The 26,822-nt window shown below is 36.1% G+C and overlaps 1 protein-coding gene, 1 long non-coding RNA gene and 1 other non-coding gene across 11 annotated transcripts; all 3 read right to left on the bottom strand.

Annotated features, from left to right (window-relative positions):
* Positions 1 to 3,647: 3,647 nt before the first annotated feature.
* On the bottom strand, positions 3,648 to 3,754 carry LOC111907538 (small nucleolar RNA R71). The gene has a single exon (XR_002855593.2). It is a non-coding gene; the product is annotated as a small nucleolar RNA R71 (small nucleolar RNA).
* A 10,002-nt stretch (positions 3,755 to 13,756) lies between these two features.
* On the bottom strand, positions 13,757 to 18,668 carry LOC111907536 (uncharacterized). Of its 9 annotated transcripts, XR_006184362.2 has the most exons (9): positions 18,535 to 18,668; positions 18,260 to 18,386; positions 17,937 to 18,190; positions 17,731 to 17,864; positions 17,277 to 17,353; positions 16,672 to 16,889; positions 15,310 to 15,397; positions 14,736 to 14,819; positions 14,311 to 14,562 (listed from the first exon to the last, which is right to left on the bottom strand). It is a non-coding gene; the product is annotated as an uncharacterized LOC111907536 (long non-coding RNA). The 9 variants fall into 9 exon arrangements; XR_002855587.2 differs by adding an exon at positions 13,757 to 14,094 and having other exon boundaries at positions 14,479 to 14,562; positions 17,937 to 18,590; XR_006184361.2 differs by having other exon boundaries at positions 17,937 to 18,386.
* Positions 18,669 to 24,543: 5,875 nt separating this feature from the next.
* LOC111907534 (uncharacterized) lies at positions 24,544 to 26,545 on the bottom strand. The gene is made up of 4 exons (XM_023903334.3): positions 26,241 to 26,545; positions 26,033 to 26,134; positions 25,224 to 25,350; positions 24,544 to 24,966 (listed from the first exon to the last, which is right to left on the bottom strand). The coding sequence occupies exons 1-4, from the start codon at positions 26,517 to 26,519 to the stop codon at positions 24,749 to 24,751; spliced, it is 726 nt and encodes a 241-aa protein (XP_023759102.1). The 5' UTR covers positions 26,520 to 26,545; the 3' UTR covers positions 24,544 to 24,748.
* Between the last annotated feature and the right edge of the window lie 277 nt (positions 26,546 to 26,822).

Raw genomic sequence — 26,822 nt, 5'->3', positions numbered from 1 at the left:
GGATTACATCAGTGATACACATGAGCAATTCTGTTTGCTACCCCTAGACTATTTGTCTCTTTCATGATTTCCTCCGTTGCTTCAACGCTTTATGCCCTCATCGTTGCTAGATGCTTCATCATTTCTGCTTTCCTTTTCAAATAGCTTAATTTCAAGGAAAGGGTGCCCTCAAAATCAAACTTTATCTCCTACTTTCGATTTTTTTCCTTCTAAGTGATGCTACATCTTTTCATTTATCAAACTAACATGTTGTTTGGGTCAAGTTTACTCATTTCTGGCTTAATAGGGGAAGGGTTTTATAAAGTACGACAAGTTTTAGCGAATTTGGATGAAGTTATGGCCGCTGCCCACTAGGTATTCGATGAAATGATTAGTTCCCTCTCACTCCTTTTCTACCATTTGGGATCAAAATTTGGTTGGTGGTTTCCAAATAATTTAAAAATAGTGAGAGGGATCAAAAGTTGGTTGGTGTTCCAGGTATTATGTATGATGAAAAGCTCATAAAACCAATGACGCCTAAAGCTGATTGTTCTTTGCACTTTCAAGATCTTTTGGTGTTGGAAAGAATTGTGTTTCTTAAGTTAGGTTATGAAGAAAGTTCATCTTTTGACTTTTGACTTTCAAATTTTTTATATTGTTGCTAGTTAATTTTCCATTGACTCAACATCAAGCTTGTCTCCCTTATTGTTGTTCTTTTTTGACTTGATGAACCCTGCCTTTTCCCTTTTTTCTATTATATACTATCATGATAAATTTTGTTTAAAATATATTTGAAAAAGTTCTTGAATACTTAGGGAAATGGAAAGAAAAAGTATATACATAGGCAAATTTGTAAAAAAATGTATGACTAAGTGAGGTATCCATACCCTTCTCCTAACTTTTTACAAATTTCCTTCATTTGATGGAATGATGGCAATATGACATGAAATGTTAACAAAATTTTGCATTACTTTAATTCATTTTTATCATGAAAAAATTTGTGTTTTTTTGTTAAGCAGATGGGACTTCTTCTTTAGGATGCAACTACATTGCCGAATTTGATTGGAAATTATCAAAGGTGGCGCTCAATTTCCAAACACTTTCTATTATTATAATCTGAAAATTTTATAAAACTTGATTTTTTTACATGTTTCCTTTTCCGAGCTTAACAGGAAGAGCTCAACTGAACCAGAGACAAAAGATAGTAGTGACATAGAGGATGATGATGAAGAAGAAGACAATGATGTAGAGGAGCCAGAAGATGATGTTGAAGATGGAGATTTCTCAAGTGAAGAAGAAGTTGGAGATGATGATGATGATGATGATGATGATGAAGTTGGTGTTAAGGAGGACCCTATTGCAAAAGACCTTCAATTACAATACATAGTCTTCAAGAAAAAAGGGTAGATACGGTACTCACTATGTTTCTCCCTATAGACTTAGTATAACCTTTTCTTTACTGTATAAAGTTGGTTGCTTTGCTTAAATGTATTTTTTTATTTCATATGATGGCTTCAAGGTTTTGATCAGCTTTTGAGAGAAAGTATTGATTATATATTTGCTTGAATAGCCTTGGGTCTAAGGGAAAATGGATTAATGCATATGTTAAGCGAATGTTTGAAGTAAGTGATAATAATCCATTATAACTAGAAGGAACTCAATTGCGCCATTGGCGCTGATTTGGATATTGTTGGAAAAAAATAGGAACATACTTCATTTATTGTTTTATTATAGCATCCCTTGGAGGAGCTAAGGAACCCTAATCTTCAATCCTTTGAAGAATCAAGGCAATTAGGTTAATCATTCCACTTAGCTTTAGGAATTAAGTACGTTTAGCTTAGTTAAATCTGCTTTTGAGTTTGTTTTTATCATGACTATGAACTAAATTCGTTTTGTTTCTGTTGGGGAAGACTAATTTACTCTTATGGTTTAGAATATACTTTATGATTGATTGTTATTTGGTGATTTTATTAAATTAAGTTTGTTAAAGAACCTTATGCATTAATGACAACTATTTTCTGTTAATTGGAAGGTAATTAAGCTGCATGAACATCTCTTAATTATTAACCTCATATGTTATGTGAACACTTGATCATATGCTTAAGAGTAATGAATATGAAATTAAGATTAATTAGAGAATGGGTAAATTAATATGTGAGCTTGTTTGAGAAACCAACAAACAAGAGGTTAATTGAAACACCAACTTGATTAACCAATTACAAATCTTATTTAATCCAAATAATTAAACTAGGGAATTAATTAGTTTAAACAATTGGCCACTGCTTGAATTGATTAATTGTCTAAGGGTTAGGAGTAATGAACATGAACCTAACCACTATAATTGGTAACCAATAATAATTAATTTATCATTTAAATAACCATAGGAGTGAATTAGTTGAACCTAAACAGAAACCCTTTAATAAATTTGGTGAATTTGTCATTTGCTTTAATTATTTAGTTAGTTAATTGTTTTAAGTGCGATGTTTAAGTTTCTAGTCTTGTAAAACTAGAGAAAAAACCCTTTACTTTTATTACTTGTTTAGTTAAAATTAGTTATTAGATTAAATTCCGTTCCCTGAGTTCAACACCCTACTTATCCAACTATACCACTAAAAGACAGGTTCACTGCCTTTGTGTGTTTAATTTATTAACTAAAAGTAGGATTAAAACTAGTTCGTTTCACACACATCAAGTTTTTGGTGCCGTTTCCGGGGAACGGTTCTAAATAATTTATCTAATTTCTAATTTTTTCGATCCTTTGTGTGAGTTTACTGGCACAAAGTTAATTCATTGCAGATTAATAATTAGTAGTTAGGTTTTAGCATCTAAATTAGTTTTATTTCAAGTTTTGAATTCTTTCAAAAATACACTGCTACTCGCCGAGTGCATTCACACCTACTCGGCGAGTAAAGCAGATTGTAGCTTTTAATTTTCGTTTTTTTTAGTACACTTTTTTGTTCTTTTTACGTTTTTATCTTGTTTATTTCAGGACTTTCATGACCAGAGGATCAAACACCCCGCTGGTACCCCCGTTTGAAGATCCCGAATCCGCATTGAAAAGGAACAAAGGAAAGGACGTGGAGAGCTCGAGTACACCAAAGAAGTCACATTTGTCTAATTTGAAGACTGTTTTTGGGAAGAAAAAGAGCAGCAAATCAGGAGCATCCAGCGCATCTTTAGCAAGCGAAGACCTGATCAAGGAAGACACCGAGTACGACACCGAGGAAGAGGAAGAACCCACATACGGGCACGACTCCGATTCCGGCAACGAGTTAACTCTTACCATGGCTAACATTGATGAAATCCCCATGGGGGAATGGAAGAAGAGGATGCGCGGCGACACTGACCCGGGACTTGTGCAACCCGCAATTCCCGCGACTGCTACTTTTGAGCTCAAGGTTCATATCCTAGCTTTACTTAAAGAAATACCTTTCTATGGAAAAGACCACGAAGATGCCTATAAGCATTTGGATGAAGTCAATGATGTAGCTGATTACTTCAATGTTCAAAATATGCCTCGCGAGACTCAGCTACTTCGCATGCTTCCGGTGACATTCAAAGGTGCTGCAAAAGACTAGCTCAAGTCACTTCCCCCCGGATCAGTCACCACATGGGCCAAGATGAAAGAAGAATTCATTGATCACTTTTTCCCACCTTCCAAGATAGCCAAACTAAAGAAAGCAATAGCTAACTTTGAACAACAAGCTGGAGAGTCACTATATGAAGCTTGGGAGAGATACAAGAGCTTACTAAGAAACTGCCCACACCATAACCTAAATAGCCAGCAAGAAGTCTCCATTTTCTATGATGGAGTCAATGTCACAACCAGGCAGTTACTTGACTCGCAAGGCCCGCTCACAAAGAAGCCACCCCCGGTGATCAAGGAATTAATTGAAGAACTCTCTAAGCACTCTAGAGAATACCACAACCCAAGAAATGATGTTACTAGGGGAGCTGCATATGCAGCTACTGAAGACTTGTCCACAGTCATGGCTATGCTAAAAACCATGGATAGGAGGATGGATAAAATGGATCAAACGATCCATGCTATTTGGGTGGGTTGTGAAAATTGCAATGGGCCTCATCTTACTAGAGATTGCGACTTGGATGAAAATGGCAACAAGAAGGTGCAAGTTTGTTATTCAAGTGGAGACCGATATGATGAAGATTAGCGAAAACCAAAGAAAGAGTGGCTCCCATATGAAGAGTACAAGAAGGCTAAGGAGGAGAAGTTCAGGCAGAAAGGAAGAGGGTTTTACCAAAAGGAGGAGCCGGCACAAGAAAGAAAACCAAGTTTGGAAGAAATGCTTACCAAATTTGTAGCTGCTTCAGAAAAGAGACATAGTGATCATGATGCTGCAATTCAAGAAACAAGGACCATGCTTAGAAACCAGCAAGCATCCATCCACAACATAGAAACGCAGCTAGCGCAACTTGCTCAACAAATCAACCAAAGATCACCGGGCAAACTTCCTAGTAAAACCGAAAATAACCCACGAGGCGCGCACATAAATATAGTTACAACAAGAAGTGGGAAAATAATCACTCCTCTGGCCCCTATTCAGAATGAAGCACCCAAAGACTCACAGAAGGAGGAAGCAGAAAATCAAAATCTTCAATCTGACAGCTCTACTCGCCGAGTACCAAATATGGACTCGGCGAGTATACTGCCAAATCCAAAGGAACATGTTCCTGAAAAAGCTGTATCAGCCTCCAATGCCATACCCAGCCCGAGCTAAGAAGGAGAAGCCGGAAGAGGAGTACCAGAAGTTTCTAGATCATATCAAGGCTCTTCAAATCAACATACCCTTCATTGAAGTTGTCGCCCAAATGCCCAAATATGCTAAGTTCTTTAAGGAACTTCTCACTAATCGAAGGAAGATGGAAGAAGTGAAGAAGGTGGTCCTCAATGAAAACTGCTCAGCTGCTATGCTAAATAAGCTACCAAAGAAGAAGGGTGACCCGAGGAGCTTAACTCTACCTTGCCAATTTGGCAACTTGGCTACCATTCATGCCTTAGCCGATTCGGGAGCAAGTGTGAACCTAATGCCATATTCATTCTTTAAGAAGCTGGATCTCCCGGAACCAAGGCCAATTCGCATGGCAATTCACTTAGCAAACAAGACAGTCACGTTCCCAAGAGGCATCTGCGAAGACTTACTAGTCAAGGTGGACAAATTCGTCTTTCCCGCGGATTTTATAATTCTAGATATGGAGGCAGATCCTCAAGTCCCGATCATCCTCGGAAGACCCTTCCTCAACACTGCGAGTGCTATAGTAGACATGAGGGATTCAAAGCTTACTTTGCGGGTAGGTGATGATTCTGTAACTTTTGGGGTTGATCAAGCCATGAAGTATGCAAGGAACAGTGACGACACGGCGTTCTCAATTGACATGCTAAACGAACTATTGGAGGAGTGCGTAAGTGAAGATTCCAGCAAGTCCACAATTTTTTATGAAGAATTTGATGCAGAAAGAGACTTAATGGAGATGGAAAGGCTGCTGGAAGAAGCTGAATTTGAAGAAATAGTCAAGCAAACTGATAGCTCTACTCGCCGAGTAGGTCCGGTCTACTCGCCGAGTTCATCCTCAGAAAAATCAGAAGTCGTGAATGCAGCTACCAACTCACTGAGTACCTTACCTGCACTCGGCGAGTACAACAGTCAGAACCAAAAATCTGAGCTCAAAAAGTTACCAGAACATTTGGAGTATGCTTTCCTTGAAGATGGAAACCAAAAGCCAGTAATCATAGCTTCTGACCTGTCCAAATCTGAAACGGAAGAGCTCGTGCAAGTGTTGAAGAAGCGGAAGCGGGCCATAGCATGGAGCATCACCGACATCAAGGGAATAAGCCTATCTTATTGCTCTCACAAGATTAATCTAGAAGAAGGAGCAAAGTCGGTTGTACAACACCAAAGAAGATTAAACCCAAATATGCAAGAAGCTGTCAAGAAGGAAGTGGTTAAACTCTTAGATGCGGGAATTATCTATTCCATTTCCGACAGTCCGTGGGTGAGTCCGGTCCAAGTGGTGCCCAAGAAAGGAGGGATGACGGTCATAACCAACGAAAAGAACGAGCTAATTCCGACACGAAAGGTAACCGGTTGGAGAGTGTGCATCGATTATCGAAAGCTAAACGATGCCACTCGTAAAGACCATTTTTCCTTACCTTTTATTGATCAAATGTTAGAAAAATTATCGGGCCATAGTTACTATTGCTCTCTAGACAGATTCTCGGGTTATTTCCAAATACCCATAGACCCAATGGACCAAGAAAAGACCACATTTACTTGCCCCAGTGGGACTTTTGCTTATAGGCGCATGCCCTTTGGGCTATGCAATGCACTCGCGACTTTTCAAAGGTGTATGACAGCCATATTCCATGATATGGTGGAAAAATTCATGGAAGTTTTTATAGACGACTTTTCTGTTTTTGGATCTTCTTTCCATGATTGTCTCACAAATCTTGACTTAATACTTGCTAGGTGTGAAAAAACCGACTTGGTCCTCAACTGGGAGAAATGTCACTTTATGGTTAAGGAGGGTATAGTGTTAGGCCACAAGGTTTCCAAAATGGGAATTGAAGTGGATCGGGAAAAGATTGACACCATTGCCAAATTACCCCCACCAACTAATGTGAAGGGCATTAGAAGTTTTCTAGGACACGCGGGTTTTTACCAGCGTTTCATAAAAGATTTTTCCAAAATAACTAGACCTCTAACACATTTACTATTAAAAGATGCACCATTTAATTTTACTAAAGAGTGTTTAGAGGCATTTGAATTTTTAAAGGAAAAATTAACTAATGCCTCGATCATTATTGCACCAAATTGAAGTTTACCCTTTGAAATTATGTGTGATGCTAGTGACTTTGCATTAGGAGTTGTCCTTGGACAAAGGGTTGATAAGCACTTTCGACCCATATATTATGCTAGCAAGACTCTAAATCCAGCCCAAGAAAATTACACCACCACAGAAAAAGAATTATTAGCTGTGGTGTATGCTTTTGATAAGTTCAGTTCTTATTTAGTTTTATCTAAAACAACCGTTTTTACTGACCACTCTGCTATCAAGTATTTATTTGCCAAACAGGATGCAAAGCCAAGACTGATACGATGGGTGCTACTTCTTCAAGAGTTTGACATAGAGATACGAGACAAAAAGGGAATGAAGAATGTAGCAGCTGACCACTTGTCAAGGCTTGAAAACCCGCGATTGCACGAAGATAGAGTTAGCGATGATTTTCCGGACGAGTATATTATGGTGACCGTGGGAGAAGAACCATGGTTTGCAAATATAGCTAACTACATAGCTAGCAATTACATCCCAAAAGATCTCACAAGTCAACAAAAGAAGAAATTCTTTTCCGAGATAAAATATTACTTTTGGGATGAACCATATCTTTTTCGAAGCTGCGCGGATGGGATCATACGAAGATGCGTGTTCGGGAATGAAAGCCAGAAAATATTAGAGCATTGTCATAGCGGGCCCACGGGTGGACATTATGAAGCACATTACACTGCAAAGAAGATCTTTGACATTGGGTTCTATTGGCCCACGATTTTTAAAGATGCAGCCCAATTTGTCAAAGAGTGTGATGCTTGTCAAAGAGTGGGAAACATTTCATCTCGAAATGAAATGCCACAACATAGTATCCAAGTGTGCGAGGTATTTGATGTGTGGGGAAGCGACTTCATGGGACCATTTCCCATGTCTAAAGGCAACAAACACATATTGGTGGCGGTAGATTATGTATCCAAATGGGCGAAGGCACAAGCGTTACCAACTAATGACGGTCGGGTAGTGGTGCAGTTTTTAAAAAAGTTATTTTCACGATTTGGAGTCCCGAAAGCTCTTATAAGTGACCGAGGCATGCATTTTGCCAATGATCAACTAGAGAAGGTGCTAAGGAAATATGGGGTAACCCATAAATTTTCTACATCCTACCATCCACAAACTTGTGGACAAACCGAAGTGACAAATCGAGCTTTAAAGCGAATCTTGGAGAAATCGGTGGGGAGCAATCGCAAAGAATGGTCGGATAAGCTAGACGATGCACTTTGGGCCTTCCGTACAGCTTTCAAAACGCCTATTGGTACTACACCATATAGGTTAGTTTATGGAAAGCAATGCCATTTGCCGGTGGAGATAGAGCATAAAGCATTTTGGGCTTTAAAGATGTGCAACTTCAACATGGAGGAACTCAAGAGCAACCGGTTAATGCAAATGAATGCTCTTGAGGAGCTTAGAAATAATGCATACTCTAGTTCGTTAATCTATAAAGAGAAGACCAAGATGTGGCATGACAAGAGGATAAAAGAAAATAAAGAATTTCATGAAGGCCAAAAAGTGTTGCTCTTTAATTCACGACTAAAGCTTTTCTCGGGAAAACTCAAGTCAAGATGGGATGGTCCTTTTCTGGTGAAGACGGTGTTTCCACATGGTGCTATAGAGCTATTGTCAAGAGATGGAACACCTTTCAAAGTCAATGGACATAGGGTCAAAAAGTATGAAGAAGGAGTCCCTAGGAATGAAGGTATGGAAGAATTGTTGTTGCTGGAAGGGATTGCAACCACGTAGAAGGGGAGGAGTCCAGCTAATGACTCCTTAAAAAGAAGCGCTTCTTGGGAGGCAACCCGTGTCTCAAGTTTGCATTTTCTTTCCTTTACTTTATTTTTATTTTTTCATTCGTCTTCTTTTAAGAATATAATTGCTTGAGGGCAAGCAATGCCTAGAGTGTGGGGTGGATGGTTAAAAATGAGAAAATTCATTAATTTTTCAAAAACATTCAAATTTTTTTCAAACTGTAAGGATTACTCGCCGAGTAGGCACGTATACTCGGCGAGTACCTGCCCAAATAACCCAATAAACGCGTAACACCAGTTCTACTCGGCGAGTAGATCTTTTTTACTCGGCGAGTAGCCAACTTACACAGATAGTATAAAAACTGTAAAATAAGGGTTTTCACCCATTTACCCTAAATACTCGTCGTGCACAGCATCCTTCAAGCACCCTCTGCGATTTCTTTAATTTTCCACTTAATCTTCGTCTTTCAAAGGAAAAGGTAAGATCTTTATACTTAAAACTCATCAAAGGTTCAAGCTTTATCATCGATTTGCCCCTATTTTGCTTAAATTCGGATTTGGGGGTTTCCTCAAATTCTAGGGTTCTAATTTTGCCATGAATTAGGTAATGTTAGGAGAAATTTCTTTTGGATCTATGTTTATTTGACTTAATACAGCAAACCCCTATGAAAAATTAGGAGTTTTGGGCACCCTATATATGATCGACGGATTTTGGTCCCGCTATTCATCCTACTCGCCGAGTAGGACATGAACTCGGCGAGTAGGATACTATACAGCCCTGTTTATTTCGAATTTAATTACTGGGTGTTGTTTGTTTGTGTTTTCTTAATGTTCTTATGCAGATACCATGTCCAGAAAGGGGCAGTCTTCCAGAGGTGGAAGCCAAGGTGATATCCCGTGGCTCTCATTTCGACAAATCACGTCCAAATCATCCCAAGCTCGAGCCAAAAACAAATTAGAGGCGCTGAAACAGAAGGAGATCCATTTGCCCAACGTTGTTGACTGGGATTGGTTGGGAAAAGTGGGCTTGGAGGAGGAGCTCACACCATATTTGGTGAAGGAGTGCAACTTGGGGGATACCACCATCATATGTGATGGTTGGTTACAGTTATTCAAGATACAAGAACATGTTTATGCTGAACTGTGTTGGGAATTTTTTGCTACCATCTCATTCCGAGGTGGTAGTGAGTATTACAACCCCAACATAATTTCTTTTTCTCTTGGTGGTGAGCTGCGACAATGAAGCATGGCTGAATTTTCCTGGAGGCTAGGGATTTATGATCAAAGCACTATGCTGACTGAGGACTTTGAAGCCTTTCTGGAGAACTGCCATAAGGATCTTCCCGAGGCAGTGGTGGCCTCCACCTGGTGGAATACTATTGCCAACCGGGTGTATATTCCTTCCACCGCTCAGGAGGGTTATATTCGCTCGCCGATCCATCGTCTTATTCACCGCTTCGTGGCCAGCACCATCAACATGCGAAAGGATTGGGACAAGGTCCCAACCCTTGATATCTTCTATCTTTGGAGTATTATTACTCCCGATGCTTTCTGCAATCTCCCCTATTGCATCGCCAAGTATCTTGCTGAAGGGGCGGTTAAGGAAAAGGTGAACTCCAAGATTAATGGAGGCATGTTTGTTACAAGGCTTGTCAGGTCGTTTGGGGTCTTAGATTTGCAAGAAGCAGGGGCGCTCACGGTCATTTATCCTCCCCCGTTCAACACTGCATTATACAGGAGGGCACAGATCGTGGAGAAGTTTGGTGATTCCTTTTCCATTCCACATGCGGACGAGCCGGCAATCCCCGAGGAGCCGGGAAGACGGGTAAGGCAACGTAGCGAGCGGGTACGAGAAGACCCACCGGTTATTCCGGTGGAGGAGGACAACGATGGGTGGAATCAAGTGGAGTACCGGCGCTATTTGGACGATATTGGACGAGGGGTTAATTATAATAATCAATCTTTTGAATACCTCTTCCAACAGATGAACATTGCACCAAGACCCGGACCCGGCTATCTATACATTATCAGTTGGGACGAAAGAATGAGGAGAAGAAATGAAGAAGGAGGATGTGGCGCGGGAGGAGCCGATATGGAAGAAGAAGACTGAGGAGTTTATTTTTATGTTTTGTGTTTTTATGGTGTTTTGTTTTGAACAATTGTTAAAACTTGGATGATTTTTGTTTTTAGGATTTTTATTACTTTCACTTTTAGTTGCTTATGTTTCAGGGATGGAAGGTTAGAAAGCATAATAAAGTGTTGAGGGTCAAGTAAGGAATGAGAGATGTTCAAGAAAAAGTACGAAGTCTTGTCCTTAGGATTGAGTCCGTTAGAGTCGAGAGTAATGGAGAGTGTTGTTGCTGAAGGATTTAGAGTAAGGGTCAGTGAAATTTCCAATTTCAAAACCCGAGTCCAAAGGAACATGAGTTGGATCAGTTTTGGCAATACATTGCCTACTCGCCGAGTGCACAAATTCTACTCGGCGAGTACATGGGATATTACACGTTATAGTTCCAAGTTAAGAGCTACTCGCCGAGTACACGGCACTACTCGCCGAGTAGACTTGCAATTTTCGAGTTCCAGAGCTGTTTTGAGCACTTTCACTGCAGCATTTATCCACTTTTCGTGAAGAGTTGTTATGGGGATTTTCTAAGAAGCTTGTTACGTGATATTTTCGAGCTGTTAACCACACGAGACGCATGACACCCAAGACATGGATGAGTTGTTTCCATGGCTAAAGTCAATTGAAGATGGAGCTGGAGAAAAGAGTATCAACATATTGACTGCTACCCCAGGGGAGTTTGTTCCAATTCTCTCTATATTTGCATTTTTATTTTTGCATAATATGCAATGAGGGCATTGCATAAAATAAGTGTAGGGTAGGGGGTTGGTCACATATTAGAAAATTTAGAGTCTTAATTTAGGCTAATTTTAAAAAATTGTTGCATACCAAAAATATTACTTAGGAATTAATTGAGAAAATTTTGGTAAAAGCAAATTATGATTCCATGTTAGAATTGTGTTGATAATTGCATGAAAACTCAAATGTTTAGTTGAGCCTATATACGTTCTAGTGTATTTGTGGCTTCCTTATTCCAGTGAAATCATGGGACAAAAACACGACCTCGCTTAGCCTGGGGGATGCAATATGTTTAGCATCGTGTACCAGAAATGTATCTAGGAAAATTGTTATCTTTAGCCAATAAAGGTTGAAGTTGAACGCCTCTGCTTAAGCATGTAGGGATTTGAGTGAAAAAAAGTGAGGTACATGTAAAAAGAGAGAGAGAGAGAGAGAGAGAGAGAGAGAGAGAAATTACAAGAAAAGTTCGAAGAATTTTTGGAGCATCAAAGTCAAATATGAAATTAGAAGATCAAAAATTCCAAAGAAATTCAAAAAGTTGAAGATACCAAAAATCAAACAACAAAGTGGTGAATTCAAAGAGATCAAAGATCAAATGCCAAGAAGTGAAGAATTCCAAAGAGCTCCAATGTGGTATCATAAATTGTAATTATCTAGATTATGTATGCTTGGGTTGCTCAAACAAAAATACCTTGAGGTTAAGAGGTTTTCTGGGGATGGATTCGGAGGGATGCATAAAATGAGCATAGTTCGGGGTGAGTGGGCGAATGTTTATGAGGATTGTGAGTATTTGGAGTATGGGGGTATTTAGGACAATTTTAGACACAAATGCATGCGTTGCGGTCTTGGCAATAATGGATGGGTTAGATTGGAGTTGTCACATGTGGTTCTAATATGTTTAAAATTCAGTTTTGCTTGGGGGCAAGCAAAAGTCAAGTGTGGGGTATTTTGATATGTGCATAATTAGTTAATTATTTAGCTATGTGCATAATTAGTTAATTATGTGCATAATTAGTTAATTATTTAGCATACATTTTTATTTATTTTTAACTAATTATGTGTATAATGTGGACAAAAGGTACTTAATAATGTTTAAATTTTGTTTTCAGTCCAAAAGACACGCTTGAGAGTGAAAGGGAACAAGGGGAAGCAATTAGAGACCAAAGAATGAAGAATGAGGGACAAAAGCCTTCCTACTCGGCGAGTCCATTAGAATATTCCAGAAGATAAGTCAAGACTCCTAGTATGGGACGGATAACTAGCATCTACTCGGCAAGTTGGATCTGCTACTCGCCGAGTACACCCTGTTTTGTGATAATTATAAATACCAAACTATTATCCGATTGGAGAGGACTTTTGGCGATTTTGAGAGTTGAATCTGCGATTGAAGAACCCTTGGAGGAGCTAAGGAACCCTAATCTTCAATCCTTTGAAGAATCAAGGCAATTAGGTTAATCATTCCACTTAGCTTTAGGAATTAAGTACGTTTAGCTTAGTTAAATCTGCTTTTGAGTTTGCTTTTATCATGACTATGAACTAAATTCGTTTTGTTTCTGTTGGGGAAGACTAATTTACTCTTATGGTTTAGAATATACTTTATGATTGATTGTTATTTGGTGATTTTATTAAATTAAGTTTGTTAAAGAACCTTATGCATTAATGACAACTATTTTCTGTTAATTGAAAGGTAATTAAGCTGCATGAACATCTCTTAATTATTAACCTCATATGTTATGTAAACACTTGATCATATGCTTAAGAATAATGAATATAAAATTAAGATTAATTAGAGAATGGGTAAATTAATGTGTGAGCTTGTTTGAGAAACCAACAAACAAGAGGTTAATTGAAACACCAACTTGATTAACCAATTACAAATCTTATTTAATCCAAATAATTAAACTAGGGAATTAATTAGTTTAAACAATTGGTCACTGCTTGAATTGATTAAATGTCTAAGGGTTAGGAGTAATGAACATGAACCTAACCATTATAGTTGGTAACCAATAATAATTAATTTATCATTTAAATAACCATAGGAGTGAATTAGTTGAACCTAAACAGAAACCCTTTAATAAATTTGGTGAATTTGTCATTTGCTTTAATTGTTTAGTTAGTTAATTGTTTTAAGTGCGATGTTTAAGTTTCTAGTCTTGTAAAACTAAAGAAAAAACCCTTTACTTTTATTACTTATTTAGTTAAAATTAGTTATTAGATTAATTTTTGTTCCCTGAGTTCGACACCCTACTTATCCAACTATACCACTAAAAGACAGGTTCACTGCCTTTGTGTGCTTAATTTATTAACTAAAAGTAGGATTAAAACTAGCTCGTTTCACACACATCATCAGTGTTATTATAACATTGTAATTTAAAATTTCAACCCAATATATAATACAATGACTTAATAGAAAATAATTGAAAGTAACACCAATGTCATGTTTGAGCATTTGAGATCATTTGAGATGAAAAGAATGGCAACGTACTTCCATTCGTTTGTTTGTTATAGCATTACCATCTATATGGCCTTTATATCTTTCTGTTAAAATGAATATTCTATAGATAAAGTACCCTTTTTTGGACAAAACGGACCCTGCTGTCATTTACAGTCCGAGATAGCACACACTATGCATTGTGCATGCGTATTTCCGTCTCATCAAGGACATAGACACTACAAACACCAAAAAAAATATTACTTAAAATACGATAAACCTAAAAGTTAGAATTATTTTATAAAATACTTCTACTTCTTTTTTGGAAAAGAACAAAAAGTATTTAATCAAAGTTCTTGAATTTTTTTAAATATTGGTGTTTCGGGATTTTTATCCAAAGGTAAATTAAAAAATGAAAACTTAGAGGTTTAGTCACCTAATCAAATATTTAATCATTTTCTAAGTAAAAAATGGTGTATATTACTATATTTAATATTAAAATGAGAAATGACACTATTCATAAAACAGTCAAGCTGTTAAAATACATAATAACCTACTGTTCAGATGAGACGAAAGAAACAGACGAACGACATGGAACCTTGTAGTGAGTACAGAGTGCTTACTTTCTTCTTTGATAATGAAGTGTCTAACCATATTCAGAGACCGTAATGCAAACCCAGAACCCTGAAGGGCTTCTTTGTCGGTAACTGCGGAAAGTACACAATCAGTTTCAACTATAAGTCAGCCATACGTGTATGACAATAATTTCAATCAATTTTACCTGTGGATAGCTATTTTTGTACAAGGGTTTTTTGATAAAGAGTAGCCAATCATCATATCAGTAAAAGAAACTTAGATGCTTGGACTTTAATTATCATACCTTAACACTTAACAGCAGGATAAGTGAAAGCAATTTTGAAGGAGTTTGGTGTATGGAATGTCGAGCAGCTTGGCGAAAATCATCCTACAAAAATAACCAAACCTTAGTTCTTTCAGTGGAATGGAATTCACATGTAAAGTTATTAGTGATTACATTCGGTTGGTTTGCACAAATTGATGGCATATTCATATATAAATTTTATATTATACATGAGCACATAAAAAGTAGTACTCAACAAAAATTGGTTATATTGCAAGATTGAAACTTTTCATTAAATTCTATGATGAAAAGAAGAAGATAACACCACCAGCTTTTCATTGGAATCATCATACAAAACACCACAAATGTGAAAACACAAATCTAAACACTGTTTGTCAACCTCATACAAATACAACCATAATCTTAGCCTTTTAAAAACAAAAACCTTGTTCTTCGTGGATTCAATTAAATTAAAAATAAAAATTAAACCAATTGTTTTAATTAAAATCATTTATCTAGATAACAGTAAAGTAGTAAAAAAGAAACAAAATCTAATTTTGAACATTTATGCTCACCTAGAAGGTAGAATATCTACCTTTTTATTATGACGCGGAAGCCCAACAATAAGTGACATTTATGCGGGTTTTTGCCATGGCCGACAGACCGATTGCAATGGAATACACCTTTATATGAAATCAGAAATGAAAATCGTATATTGAAAATTACCTCTATGGGTTTGCGTTTGAGTAAGCAGAGAGACCAAAAAAGCTGACAGGTAATATGTGTTTTTGTTGTTAGTAGAATAAATCAAGAATTTCGATTTTTATGACACATCACATTCATATATATTAAAAAAAAAAGATTTGTGCTTGGAATTTAATGGCGTCTTTTTAATTGTTGAATGGTAGTTTTGTTGTTTTTAGCCCATGTTTTTTGAGTGGATATTTTTCTAGTTCTAAAGTAGAAAGTGAGATAAGGGGGTTAGGTTAGGTACAATACAAATACAAAGACTTTTTTTGTGCAAAGCATTCGATCTCGTGTTGTAGCTCAATTAGAATCTGGTTCTTGGATTCGTTTTGGTGAGTTTGTGTTCTTGAAATGGTGAAATGGTGAGAAGATGAGATTGTTTTGTGTTGGGCATGGTGGCATTCAAGCATTGATTTCCACATTTTGATTAATCTGCAAAGTTTAATCACTAATTATATGTAAATGGATCGAGTCTTTTTTGCATCAAGTAGACCAAAAGACATGTTCCATGAAAATTTTGAATTGGTATATGTTACAATTTACAATACTCCCTTTGTAAATTTTTAGAAGTCAAATAGTCTTTTTGCAATTTTTATGATTTTTAGTTTGAGTATTTCATTTGGGTATAACATTTTAAATAGTTTTTTGTACTTTCATAATTATTTTAATTTCGTTTGTTCTATATAATTATTTAAGTGCTTGGTTTGTTAGTAATTGATCTATATAATTATTTAAGTGCTTGGTTTGTTAGCAATTGATATAAACGACACATTTATTGTACTTTTTAATAAATATTATTTTAAGAATTACATTTCTTTATAATATTTTTACAGTTCTTAAAATTATTGTAAGTTTGGTTGTTCTTTATAAATCCTTAGTATTCTGTTTGTAACTTTCTTGGAATTAATTTAAAAGATGCATGTTTTGTAAATATTAAAAATTTTAATTTAAGTAATCCATTTTTTATGTTTTATGATTCATAATTTTAAATTTTAAGTATTCAATTTATTCTTATAATAAATGTAGTTTTTTTTAAAATATTTTGCATTTCATTTTGTTTTACTTTTTTACAATGTTAAATTTTAGTATTATATTTGCTTATAATTTTATTAAATATTTACAGTATTTCATTTGTTAATATTTTTCGTAAAGTATAATAAATTCACAATGTTTATTTAAGAAAAGAAAAAACTAAAATTTAATGATTTACCTTTGAATGAGTTCTTGCGGTTGTAACTCTTCATCTCTTATTTTCTCAATCCGTTTTGATATAGAATCAACCGTATGTAATACAACCCAAATACGCGAATGCAAATCTTTAGCCGTAGCTTGAGTTTTATCAATCACATGAGGTTTAATATCCTTTGCGAATTGATGTCTAAGTTGTTCACACTTTCGGTCATACTCCTTCTTAATAGATTCACTTACCTACAAAATCCCAAATCAAAAGAATTTTCATCAACTTTAAAGTGATAAATGTAAGAAATAGCAACATATTTTCATTGATTTGTTTATTATAGCATCATAACTATCATTTCTTCATATTACAACATTGTACATTGAGAAATCTACCCAATTATAACAATGTCACCTTTTCATTAAGACATTTAACCATAAGTTTACACATCTGGAAAGATATTTCTTGGTTGAATAAGAAACATATTGGAGGGTAAAAAAGGAAAGCTAACCACCAATATGTATTATTGGTGACAAACATTCCAACATGAGACCATTTGTATCATTTGTAAATGGCATTACAAAAATTTACAAATAAATGAAAAAAAAAATTGTGCATAAGAGATGATAAAATCGTACCGCAGCCCCAATAATTCATTAATTTGTCTCAGGTCATTATCATCAGCACCTTTCCGAATAGGATCTCTTAAGCTGACCTGTAAATGAGTTTTAAAAAAAATGTATTAAAACTAATAAACTTTGGAAAATCAAAATTATAACAGAAGTATGATGCTATTTTTTGCATATAACCCTTCATTTATTTTCCTGAAAAATAAGATTAAAAAAAATGAAAGTCAATAATTTCATTTGTGAATCATCCATGGAACCAAAAACATTAAAGATACAATGAAAGGAAGCAAGGGCAATGATCAGTTCAAATTGTTATAAATGCTATTTCTTGAGGGCATATTAGTCTTCAAATAACCAGAGATGTTATGATAATAGAATGTAAACTTTGAAAGCTAAATTTGCAAATGGATGATATATTTTAGTTAGTAGAGTAAGATGGCTGAAATTGATAAGAATAGTTTACCAATTATTGGTTTCAAACCCAGATTTCAAATAGGCATTTTATCAAACACCTGGTGCGCTTCCACTGTTTCTTCAAATTTCTCTAATAACCATAAACACACATAGTTGTTCCTGCTTTCTCATCCCGTCAAACACCTAAAAAAAGGAAACAAAATCCATGTTTTTTGAAAGCTAGAAAAGAAAGGAAATGAATAATCGAAAACGAACCTTAAATTGATTCCCAGAGAAAGAACGGAAACTGCTAAGAGAAGCAGTGGACGAAACATGGAACCGTTAAGCAAACAGGAAATCGGTGACGCCATCGGCGCACCATCAAACCACTGGTCTCCGACTGCTGCTCCTTCAGCACTCGTCGATCACCAGCAACAGCTCCAACGTCAGTCACAATATAAAAATTCAGTGAGACCGGTACGTAGGAACATAAATCGGTGGTGGAAGAACCCAAGTTGATGAACGTAATACTTGCAAAGAGTAATTAAGGAAATCAAATCTACATGTATGTCGTTTTTTGAAATAAGCAGGAGACAAACCTATTCTTAGAAGAACAACCCCGAAGCCAAGTCTCTGTCCGCCGAGCACTTTGATGGACTGCCTTCGCCAACACCGGTGGCCTTCAACGCCGACGAAAAAGTTGGGACTGGTCACTGAGTGCTGCTCCTTTACCATTCGTCGATCACCAGCAACGGCTCCAACGTCAGTAACCCAGAGGGAGAGAGACGGTGTGGGAAAGAATTGATAAAAGGAAGCGGATAAAGGAAGGAAGAGTAAATAACAAAGGGAAAAGAGAAAGAAAACATAAACGAACCGTATTGGAGGACAACCGCGGCAACCGACTTCGACGAAGAGACGATAAGCATCAGGCAAACATTTAGTAAGCGTTGTGGTAAATATTTAAAAACTTTGGAAAATCTGTGGCAGAAACACGAATTCTAAAAGATTCTGTTCACCAACCTTTTAAGGATTAATAATAGTATATATAATAGGGAGCAAAACATTCTATTTTTTTTTTTTTTTTTGAATTGCATTCATATATATTATACTAGTATTTTAATCGGCATTTGTGTGGAACCACAAGGTTTATCTAATGACACAAGAATTATGTCTTAAAGTTGGGATAAAACATAAGAAAATCAATGTTTCTAATTCCCAAGCAAGTCAAATGATTTGTTAAAAATTCATTTATTACTAAAAACATAAAATGGTTATAACAATGGCCAAAATCATCAAATTGTTCGCGTCAGTTTTAAACTTTGATAACCATAATGTTTTTAATATTTTTGTATTTTGTTTTTTTCATTTAAACTATGACCTATTAAATTTAAATTTTACCGTCCAGAAATAGATAAAATTAGGGAAATCTCCATTTTAGTCCTATTATTTTACCCGCGTTTATGATAAAGTCCTAAACTATTAAATGTTAACGAAAAAGCCTGAAATACCGGATAAAACGGCGAGTTGACCCAATTTACCCGGTTACCACTCTTGCAACCGGTGACAAATCGACGTGGCATTATTTTGCTTACATGGAAGTTGACTCAAACATATATCTCTCTCTCTCTCTCTTTCTTTAGATACCGGTGACACAAACCCTAAATCGACCGAATTGCAAGTTTTGAATATGGTCTCCTCCTCCTCCGTCTCCAACAGTAGTGCATATAGGTCAGCCAGACAAGTTCGAAGAAGGTGCGATTGTGATGAACCAGTTGGCAGGTGGACTTCATGGAAGCCGAAGAACCCTGGAAGGAGATTCGTTGGTTGCCCCAATTACAAGGTGAGTATCTTCTAATCTTGGAGTGCGAGGTTTTTATCTTCATGGAAACGGAAGAACACTATATTAGTTAAATGTGAGGTTTTAATCTTCAAATCTTTGAAATTTCCGTTAAACACCATAGTAGTTACACTGCAAAATGTCGTCCAATGCAGGATAAGGAAAAGGATTGCAAATTCTTTGAATGGATAGATCCTCCATTACCAAACAACTGGTACAAACAGATGATCTATGATTTTCACAACCAAGGAATTCATGGAGTCAATGATGAAGGGTTTGAAGACTTTATGGGTGAAGATGTGGAAGGAGTAGTGCAACAGATTCCTCTGCAAGTGGAAGGTGTGATGGTTCTTAAGGGATGGAAGATTTGGTGTTTAGTTGGTTTGATTGCAATTATTTGGGTTATGGTTATGTAATTTTAGGATGTTTACTTATGTTTCTATGTAATGTTAGGATTCCCTGTTTGTTTTGGAATGTAATTGTATGAATTGTGGAAAAATTGATCTTCTAATGTAATGGTATATGAGTATGAAATGCATATTTGGTTTGATTGCAATTGTTTGGGTTTTGGTTGTAATTTTTGGATGTTTAGTTATGTTTCTTATGGAATGAACATACCAAACAAATATAAGAAACTGCATTACAAACCATACAAAAGTACATACCAAATAACTATAGGAAACTGCATTACAAACCATACAAAAGTACATACCAAATAACTATAGGAAACTGTTAGTGTTTGACTTTCAAAATAACATTATAAACCATACCAAACTACATACCAAAGTATGTCACAGTGTTTGACTTTCCAAAAAATTTACAAAAAGAGAAATTTTTACCCAAAGAGTTATATAAAGCCAACACAATGACTTAATTACAAAAAAAGGGCTACCATATCACAATCATTTGCCCTATTCTAAATTAAGTGGTGTGCTTTCAGTCATCCCAAATTTGCCCACCACCTGCTTCTTCAACTTTAACTCAGTTATCCTCTCTGATGGCTTCCTCCTTCTGATTTGTTGGGTCTTCCTCATCCTGCTTTCTTGGGTGTTGCTCCTCATGATTTCTTGGGTATCCTCATCATTGACCTCTTCTTCATTGATCTCTTCTTCATTCACTTGTACTGTTTGAGTCTCTTCTTGAACATTGGTTTCCTGAATACAAAAACAAATAATTTAAAAAATTGGCTTCTATTTGTAATGCCCTTAAAATTAAACACTAACCACATTTAAACACCCAAACTCCTTCAATTGAGATTCATTAATTCCAAGAACAGACATTATTTCAGCATCACTGTAGTTTGATGACCTCAAATTTAGAATGGAACTTACTATTATATCCATATCTGATATATCAATTCCATCCACAACATCAAACTCAGGTTTAACCTCAACCTCAGGTTTAACCTCAACCTCAGGTTTAACCTCAAACTCAGGTTTAACCTCAAACTCAGGTTCAACCTTAGCATTAGGTTCACCTCTACCACCTCCTCTTCCACCTCTATTGCCTTTACCACCTCCTCTTCCACCCCTTCCTCCCCTTCCACCTCTTCTCCAATGGGTAAGATTAGGATCTAACTTAGGCCTTCCCATTTTCTTCTTTGGTTCTGGTTCAGGGATCACCTTGGGATTTTTGCAAGAGACCTTATTGTGACCCTTTTGCTGGCAGTTTGTACATTGGACAGTTCTGCCCTTAGATGATACTTGTGAAAACTTGTCCTCATGTTCAGAAACATGCCTCTTTCTCTTGATGGCTGGCCTTCCTGGCATCCTTCTTTCAATAGGTGGAAGGGGCTTTGGATAAGGAGAATCCACCCACATATTGCTACCATTGACTGGTAGTATGTTGGAACCATATGTTAACATATATTTCTCTTTACTAAACCAACTACTAATGTAGCTCACAGGATCTTGTTGTGTATACATAATGGCAGCTTGGGCATGTACACAAGGTATCCCTGATACAACCCACAAATTACAAGTACAAGAATACTCTTGTAAATTAACACAATAAGAGTAAAAACCATTCCTCACTTCAAAAGCAGTTACACCACTAGGATGAACATACCAGGACCTGTAATTAAGAATACATCAGCATATGAAAGATAATATTAGCGAATTAAATTATAGGATAACTTACTTTAAACTTTCACCAAATGCTTCCATCTTCTTAATTGTTGCTGGACATATTTCAGTATCCCATTTCTGTCCTTCTTCCTTTAGATTATAGAATCTTTCCATCATGTATAGTCGTATTTCCTCAAGCATAGTCAGTAGGGGCTTTTTTCTAGCATCCACGATAACTGCATTAAAACATTCAGCCATTCCATTTTCTACTGCCTCACATGCCAATCCTCCACCATAGAAGGCCCTGCACCATGAACCGGGATCCCTTGCCATTAGATGTTCATAAGCAGATGGACTAATATCACTAATCTTTTGCATGTTCATGTTGAACTCCCCTTCAACAGTTGATTTTGCAGCAGCCCAGAACATATTTTTAAACAACACACCAGTATACACCTTTCTGAAATTGGCATATATATGTCTGGCACATTGTCTGTGTTGTGCAAGTGGTAGAACTTCCTTTGTAGCCTCAAGAAGACCCTATTCATAACAAACACAATTACATTAGATAACCTAAGTATGAAATATGTAGTAAACAAATACTAAAGTTTTGTGAAGTACCTTGTGTTGATCAGAAATTACTGCGATACCCCTTCCACCATCCAATTCTAAATCATCTCTTACCAATTCCAAGAACCATTTCCAGTTTACCTTGTTCTCTATTTCAACTACAGCCCAGGCAATGGGATACACTTGATTATTTGCATCTCTCCCTATAGCAGTTAACAATTCTCCCTTGCATTGACCTTTTAAAAAAGAACCATCTAGCCCAATAACCCTACGACAACCAACCTTCCATCCTTCTTTTATTGCCTTAAAACAGATATATATTCTTTGGAAAGTAGTTGTGTTATCCTGGTTTTGACTGATAGTAATTTTAATTGAACTACCTGGATTTGATCTCAACAGCTCACCACCATAATCCCATACTTTAGCGTAGTGGTCACTCAATCTCCCTTCTATCAAAGACATGGCCCTACACTTTGCTCTATAGCACTTTGACCAGGACACATTGCAGTGGAATCTACTTTGGATAATTACCTGCATTTCCTTACACTTCAAATTGGGCTTCCTAATCAGTTCTTTCATAAACTGGTTTCCTAACCATGTTGGACCCATAAGGTTGGTATTTCTGTAATTCCTAACACACTTATGTTTGTCAAGAAGTTTCTTAATTTGAAACGACCTCTCAGTGTTCATCCACGAAGCCCTAACATTAAATGGACATTGAAATTTTTGTGGATCACTAGCACATACAGCAACTAGCCTAACACTGTCACATTTCTTGAACTTTATCTTATAACCAGTATGAATAGCATGGTTAGTTAAACATAACTTTAGTTGATGGGGTGATTCATACCTCTCTCCCAGAAATGGTCTCATCTTGTTCCATTTAACCGTTGGATCGTGGGTGTTGTACTCGAACTCATGCTTAGAATCTTGGTCGCTTTCACTTGATACTTCTTCATCAGACCCACTTCCTTCTCGCATTAAGTCAAATTGATCTTCATTCTCCACAACATCATCTCCATTTAAGTCAACATCGTCATCCATATGTTCAATTTCAGGGATTGCAAAGTCATCACCTTCTTCACCAGCTATGTCGGGACACAAGTTGTTCAAGAACGCATCATTGCATCTCTTGGTTTGCTTCTTCAAATCCTTGTCTACTTCAACATCAATAGTATCAAAATCCCAAACGTCTTCCATTTGCAAAGCTTGGAAGACTCGAACTCGTGGCCACAGTTGTCGTCTTCTTCACACGTAAAAAACCCTAATTTAATGTCGTCTACAGAGAAGATATTTCCATAAGTGTGTGTGATTTACCGTTGAAGGAATGGGTGTGTGATTTGGTCGACTCACCTTCCACCTAATCTCATTTAATGCCACATCGATTTGTCACCGGTTGCAAGAGTGGTAACCGGGTAAATTGGGTCAACTCGCCGTTTTATCCGGTATTTCAGGCTTTTTCGTTAACATTTAATAGTTTAGGACTTTATCATAAACGCGGGTAAAATAATAGGACTAAAATGGAGATTTCCCATAAAATTATGAAAATAGCCTCTACTTTTCATTTTCCAAACAATATAGAAAATTCGTAATTTTCTTTGTTCCAACTTTTTCTCTTAATTTGCAACTGACTAATTAGGTTGTATGCAAGAAATATAAAAATATGCTTAGCATTTTATTTATTTTGTTTATACAAATTTAAAATTTTCAACATGGTAATTGTTTTGTGAAAGACTACTGATATATTTTCATGTTGCATGGAGCAAAGGCTATTGCTGAGTCGGTAAAGAAGAAGTCAACCTTGGGAACTTAATTTCATATGCGAAAACAACTCAGGATCTTGGAAAGTTCATACGGATGTTACCTGTAGCTGTAAATAGGTGGTTTTTTCCATGTACAATGCCCTAATAAAATATAATCAGATAATACAATGTTGTAATAAGAAGAAATTAGAATACAATGCTACCATAAATTTACCCTGGAAAGTACATTGTTAATCTTTGCATTTAGCCCCAAATGAAAGCGCATTGTGGAACAGCCTCTATTAAACTTGGATGCACCTTGAAACATTGCTGATGTTTTTATAGTTAATTAATTAAAGCACAATGCTATAAATAGGAAACTTTTTCAAAGTAATAGTAAATATGCAACAAGAAAAAGAAAAAAAAAAGTAAATATCTATTTCTTGCATTTAGCCTACTACATGACGTCATAACATCTACAAACACCAAGCAACCAAACTTATGAAACATCACTAATGGACACAAAATCACTACAAATATGTTTTATTAAATTGCAAAGATTAACAACATACTTTATTCCCTTTACCAATAAAGACATCATAAAACAGTATTTTAACTCATAATTGCAATGAACTTACCAATAAAAGCATTACACTTTGTTTCACATATTTAAACAATCAATAAGACATGTAAGTACGTTGTTATGAGTAAATAATTGCAACTACATAGCTATAGGGATACAAAAATATGAGTACAATGCTATTATAGGTAAAAAAAAAAATACATTGCCAATATTACTAAAAACAGTAAAGTACGAATCACTACAATATACCTAGAGCATCCAAGTAAAACTCTGTAAAGATTTTTTAGAAATTAATCTCCAAAAACAGAATCAAGAAGTTTAGAAGAATCGTCTTCAAGCGATTCGTCAAAAAATCCGTTTATGGCATCATTTTCTTTTTTAAGTTTTCGTTCTTCAGTGACAGACTCGGCTGTTTCTGTGGAGAAGTTACGGCCCACTTTACGCGCGGGCCGTTCTGCCACAACAAATTTGTTTCCATCGCGTGTTCGCTCAGGAAATCCCGCCCAAACTGAAGCAAAACAAAATAGAATCAAACATGATATTGTTATTGTCTGAAATAGCATTGTACTATCATTTAGTTGTTTATAATAGCAACCTACTTCCATTTTTCATTTTTTGTAAACATGAAGTTCCATGCTTACCTCCTGATAGCATTTTTTTTTAAATATTGTTTTTTGAAAAAAAAAAAAAAAGGTCAGTTTGTTACCTATTTATGACATTAACCCTTTTTATTACTCATACTATGGAAAGTGTGACAAATATTACCTGCAAAGTGATGTAGAACAATGGAAGCTGCAACAGTGACATTTAGAGAAGCAGTGCCACACCCATATTGTGGAATATACACGAAATAATCACAAAATTCACATTCTTTAGCAGATAATCCACTACCCTACAAAAAAATACAACAATATTAGAATGTTATGTACATTTTAGGTTTTCTTGGTTTCGGTTTTTTGGTTGCATAAAGCAATAAAAGTAGCAATTGAATGTAGAAAGTAGTTGTTAAAGTCTGCAATGTATAAAAGCAAAAACATCTTAGAAAACAACAGAACTAATCTGATTATTGTCATCTTTGTTTGAGAGAAATTGTTTCTTGGGGGTTTGTGTGGCTTGGTATCCAACATCAAATACATGATAATCTGGCATGCATATTAAATGTTTGATAAAATGCCTCACCTAGAAGATAAACTAATATTATGCTTAGACAAGATGATAGATTCATGATAATCTGATCAAGTGTTCTTTTTTGCAACAAATACATGATAATCTGATCAAGTGTTCTTTTTTGTCTGATCTAATGTTCTATTTTTTGTATCCAACATCAAAGGAATTGTCTTTTGCAACAAAAACTCAATGATCTTGTATTCATTCAATGCAACACACGGCTACACAGGCGCTTCAGAAAATAAAGTAGGATGCTATAATAAACATATCAGTGAAATTATGTTGCTAATTCTTGCATTTAACCCTTATTTTAAGATGATTTCAAAGCTCAACGACTAGCGTTTTTTATCCATTGAAACAATCTCCGGTTTAAACATCACAGAATCATAGAAACGGAATTCTGATACCTCGTTGCCGAGAAGAAAAGCTGTGTTTTTCTTAAATGGGTGTCCATTTACAGCTGTCGCGTTGTCAGTAATTTCCACACCGCATATATCACAATCTTTCTCCTGTAAGAGTCGCCAAAGCGTTTCATAACTATATTCGGGAAAAAAATCTATAAATTGCTGCAGAAAATCATATACAGAGCAGAGCAGGGAGTAAAGATAGAGAAACCTTAAGGAAGAGACGGGCGTCGGACAGGGAGTAGAAGTGGCGGAAGCGAAGATGAGAGGTAGATCCGTGGCTGCCGAAGGCGTTGAAGTCGCGGCGGCCAATCAGAATGAGCTCGGAAACGCCGAATGCGGTGGCGCTACGAGCTAATGTACCAACATTGTGCCGCTTTGCTATGTTGTGTATCACCACGTAGCTCTCGAAACCAACATGATTTTGACTTGGATTTTGATTTTCGTTTTGATTTTGACTTGGACTTTGATTTTGCTCTCGATCCCCCATTGTAATAACGAGAGGGTTTGAATACTAAACCCTATTTTGTTCTTGATTTTCGATAACATTCCATTTTACATTTTAAGCCCTTTGTGATTCCACTCAATGGCATATCAGTACCTATTTTTTCTTGGGCAAAACTCAAATTTCCAAATAAAATTATGCAAATCACAAAGATAAGGGTGAGTTTGACCGTGAAATTTTTTTAATTTTTAAGAAAATGAAAATTTTGAAAACGTGTTTGGTTCATTTATTTTTCCAAAGTTTTCTAAAAAAATAAAAAAATTCGGTTTTCCAAATTATATGTAAATC

This window comes from Lactuca sativa, chromosome 6 (genome assembly GCF_002870075.4).
Source record: "Lactuca sativa cultivar Salinas chromosome 6, Lsat_Salinas_v11, whole genome shotgun sequence".
Classification (NCBI taxonomy): Eukaryota; Viridiplantae; Streptophyta; class Magnoliopsida; order Asterales; family Asteraceae; genus Lactuca; species Lactuca sativa.
The sequence above is the reverse complement of the archived record's forward strand: the minus strand, read 5'-3'. Positions and strand labels throughout refer to the sequence as shown.

Excerpts from the sequence above, each read along its gene's own strand:
- LOC111907534 (XM_023903334.3), bottom strand. The coding sequence starts at position 26,519 with ATGGGGGATCGAGAGCAAAATCAAAGTCCAAGTCAAAATCAAAACGAA. Across the intron at positions 26,135-26,240 it reads ACGCCCGTCTCTTCCTTAAG|GAGAAAGATTGTGATATATG; the intron begins GTTTCTCTATCT and ends CGACTCTTACAG. Across the intron at positions 24,967-25,223 it reads TGTTCTACATCACTTTGCAG|TTTGGGCGGGATTTCCTGAG; the intron begins GTAATATTTGTC and ends GTTTTGCTTCAG.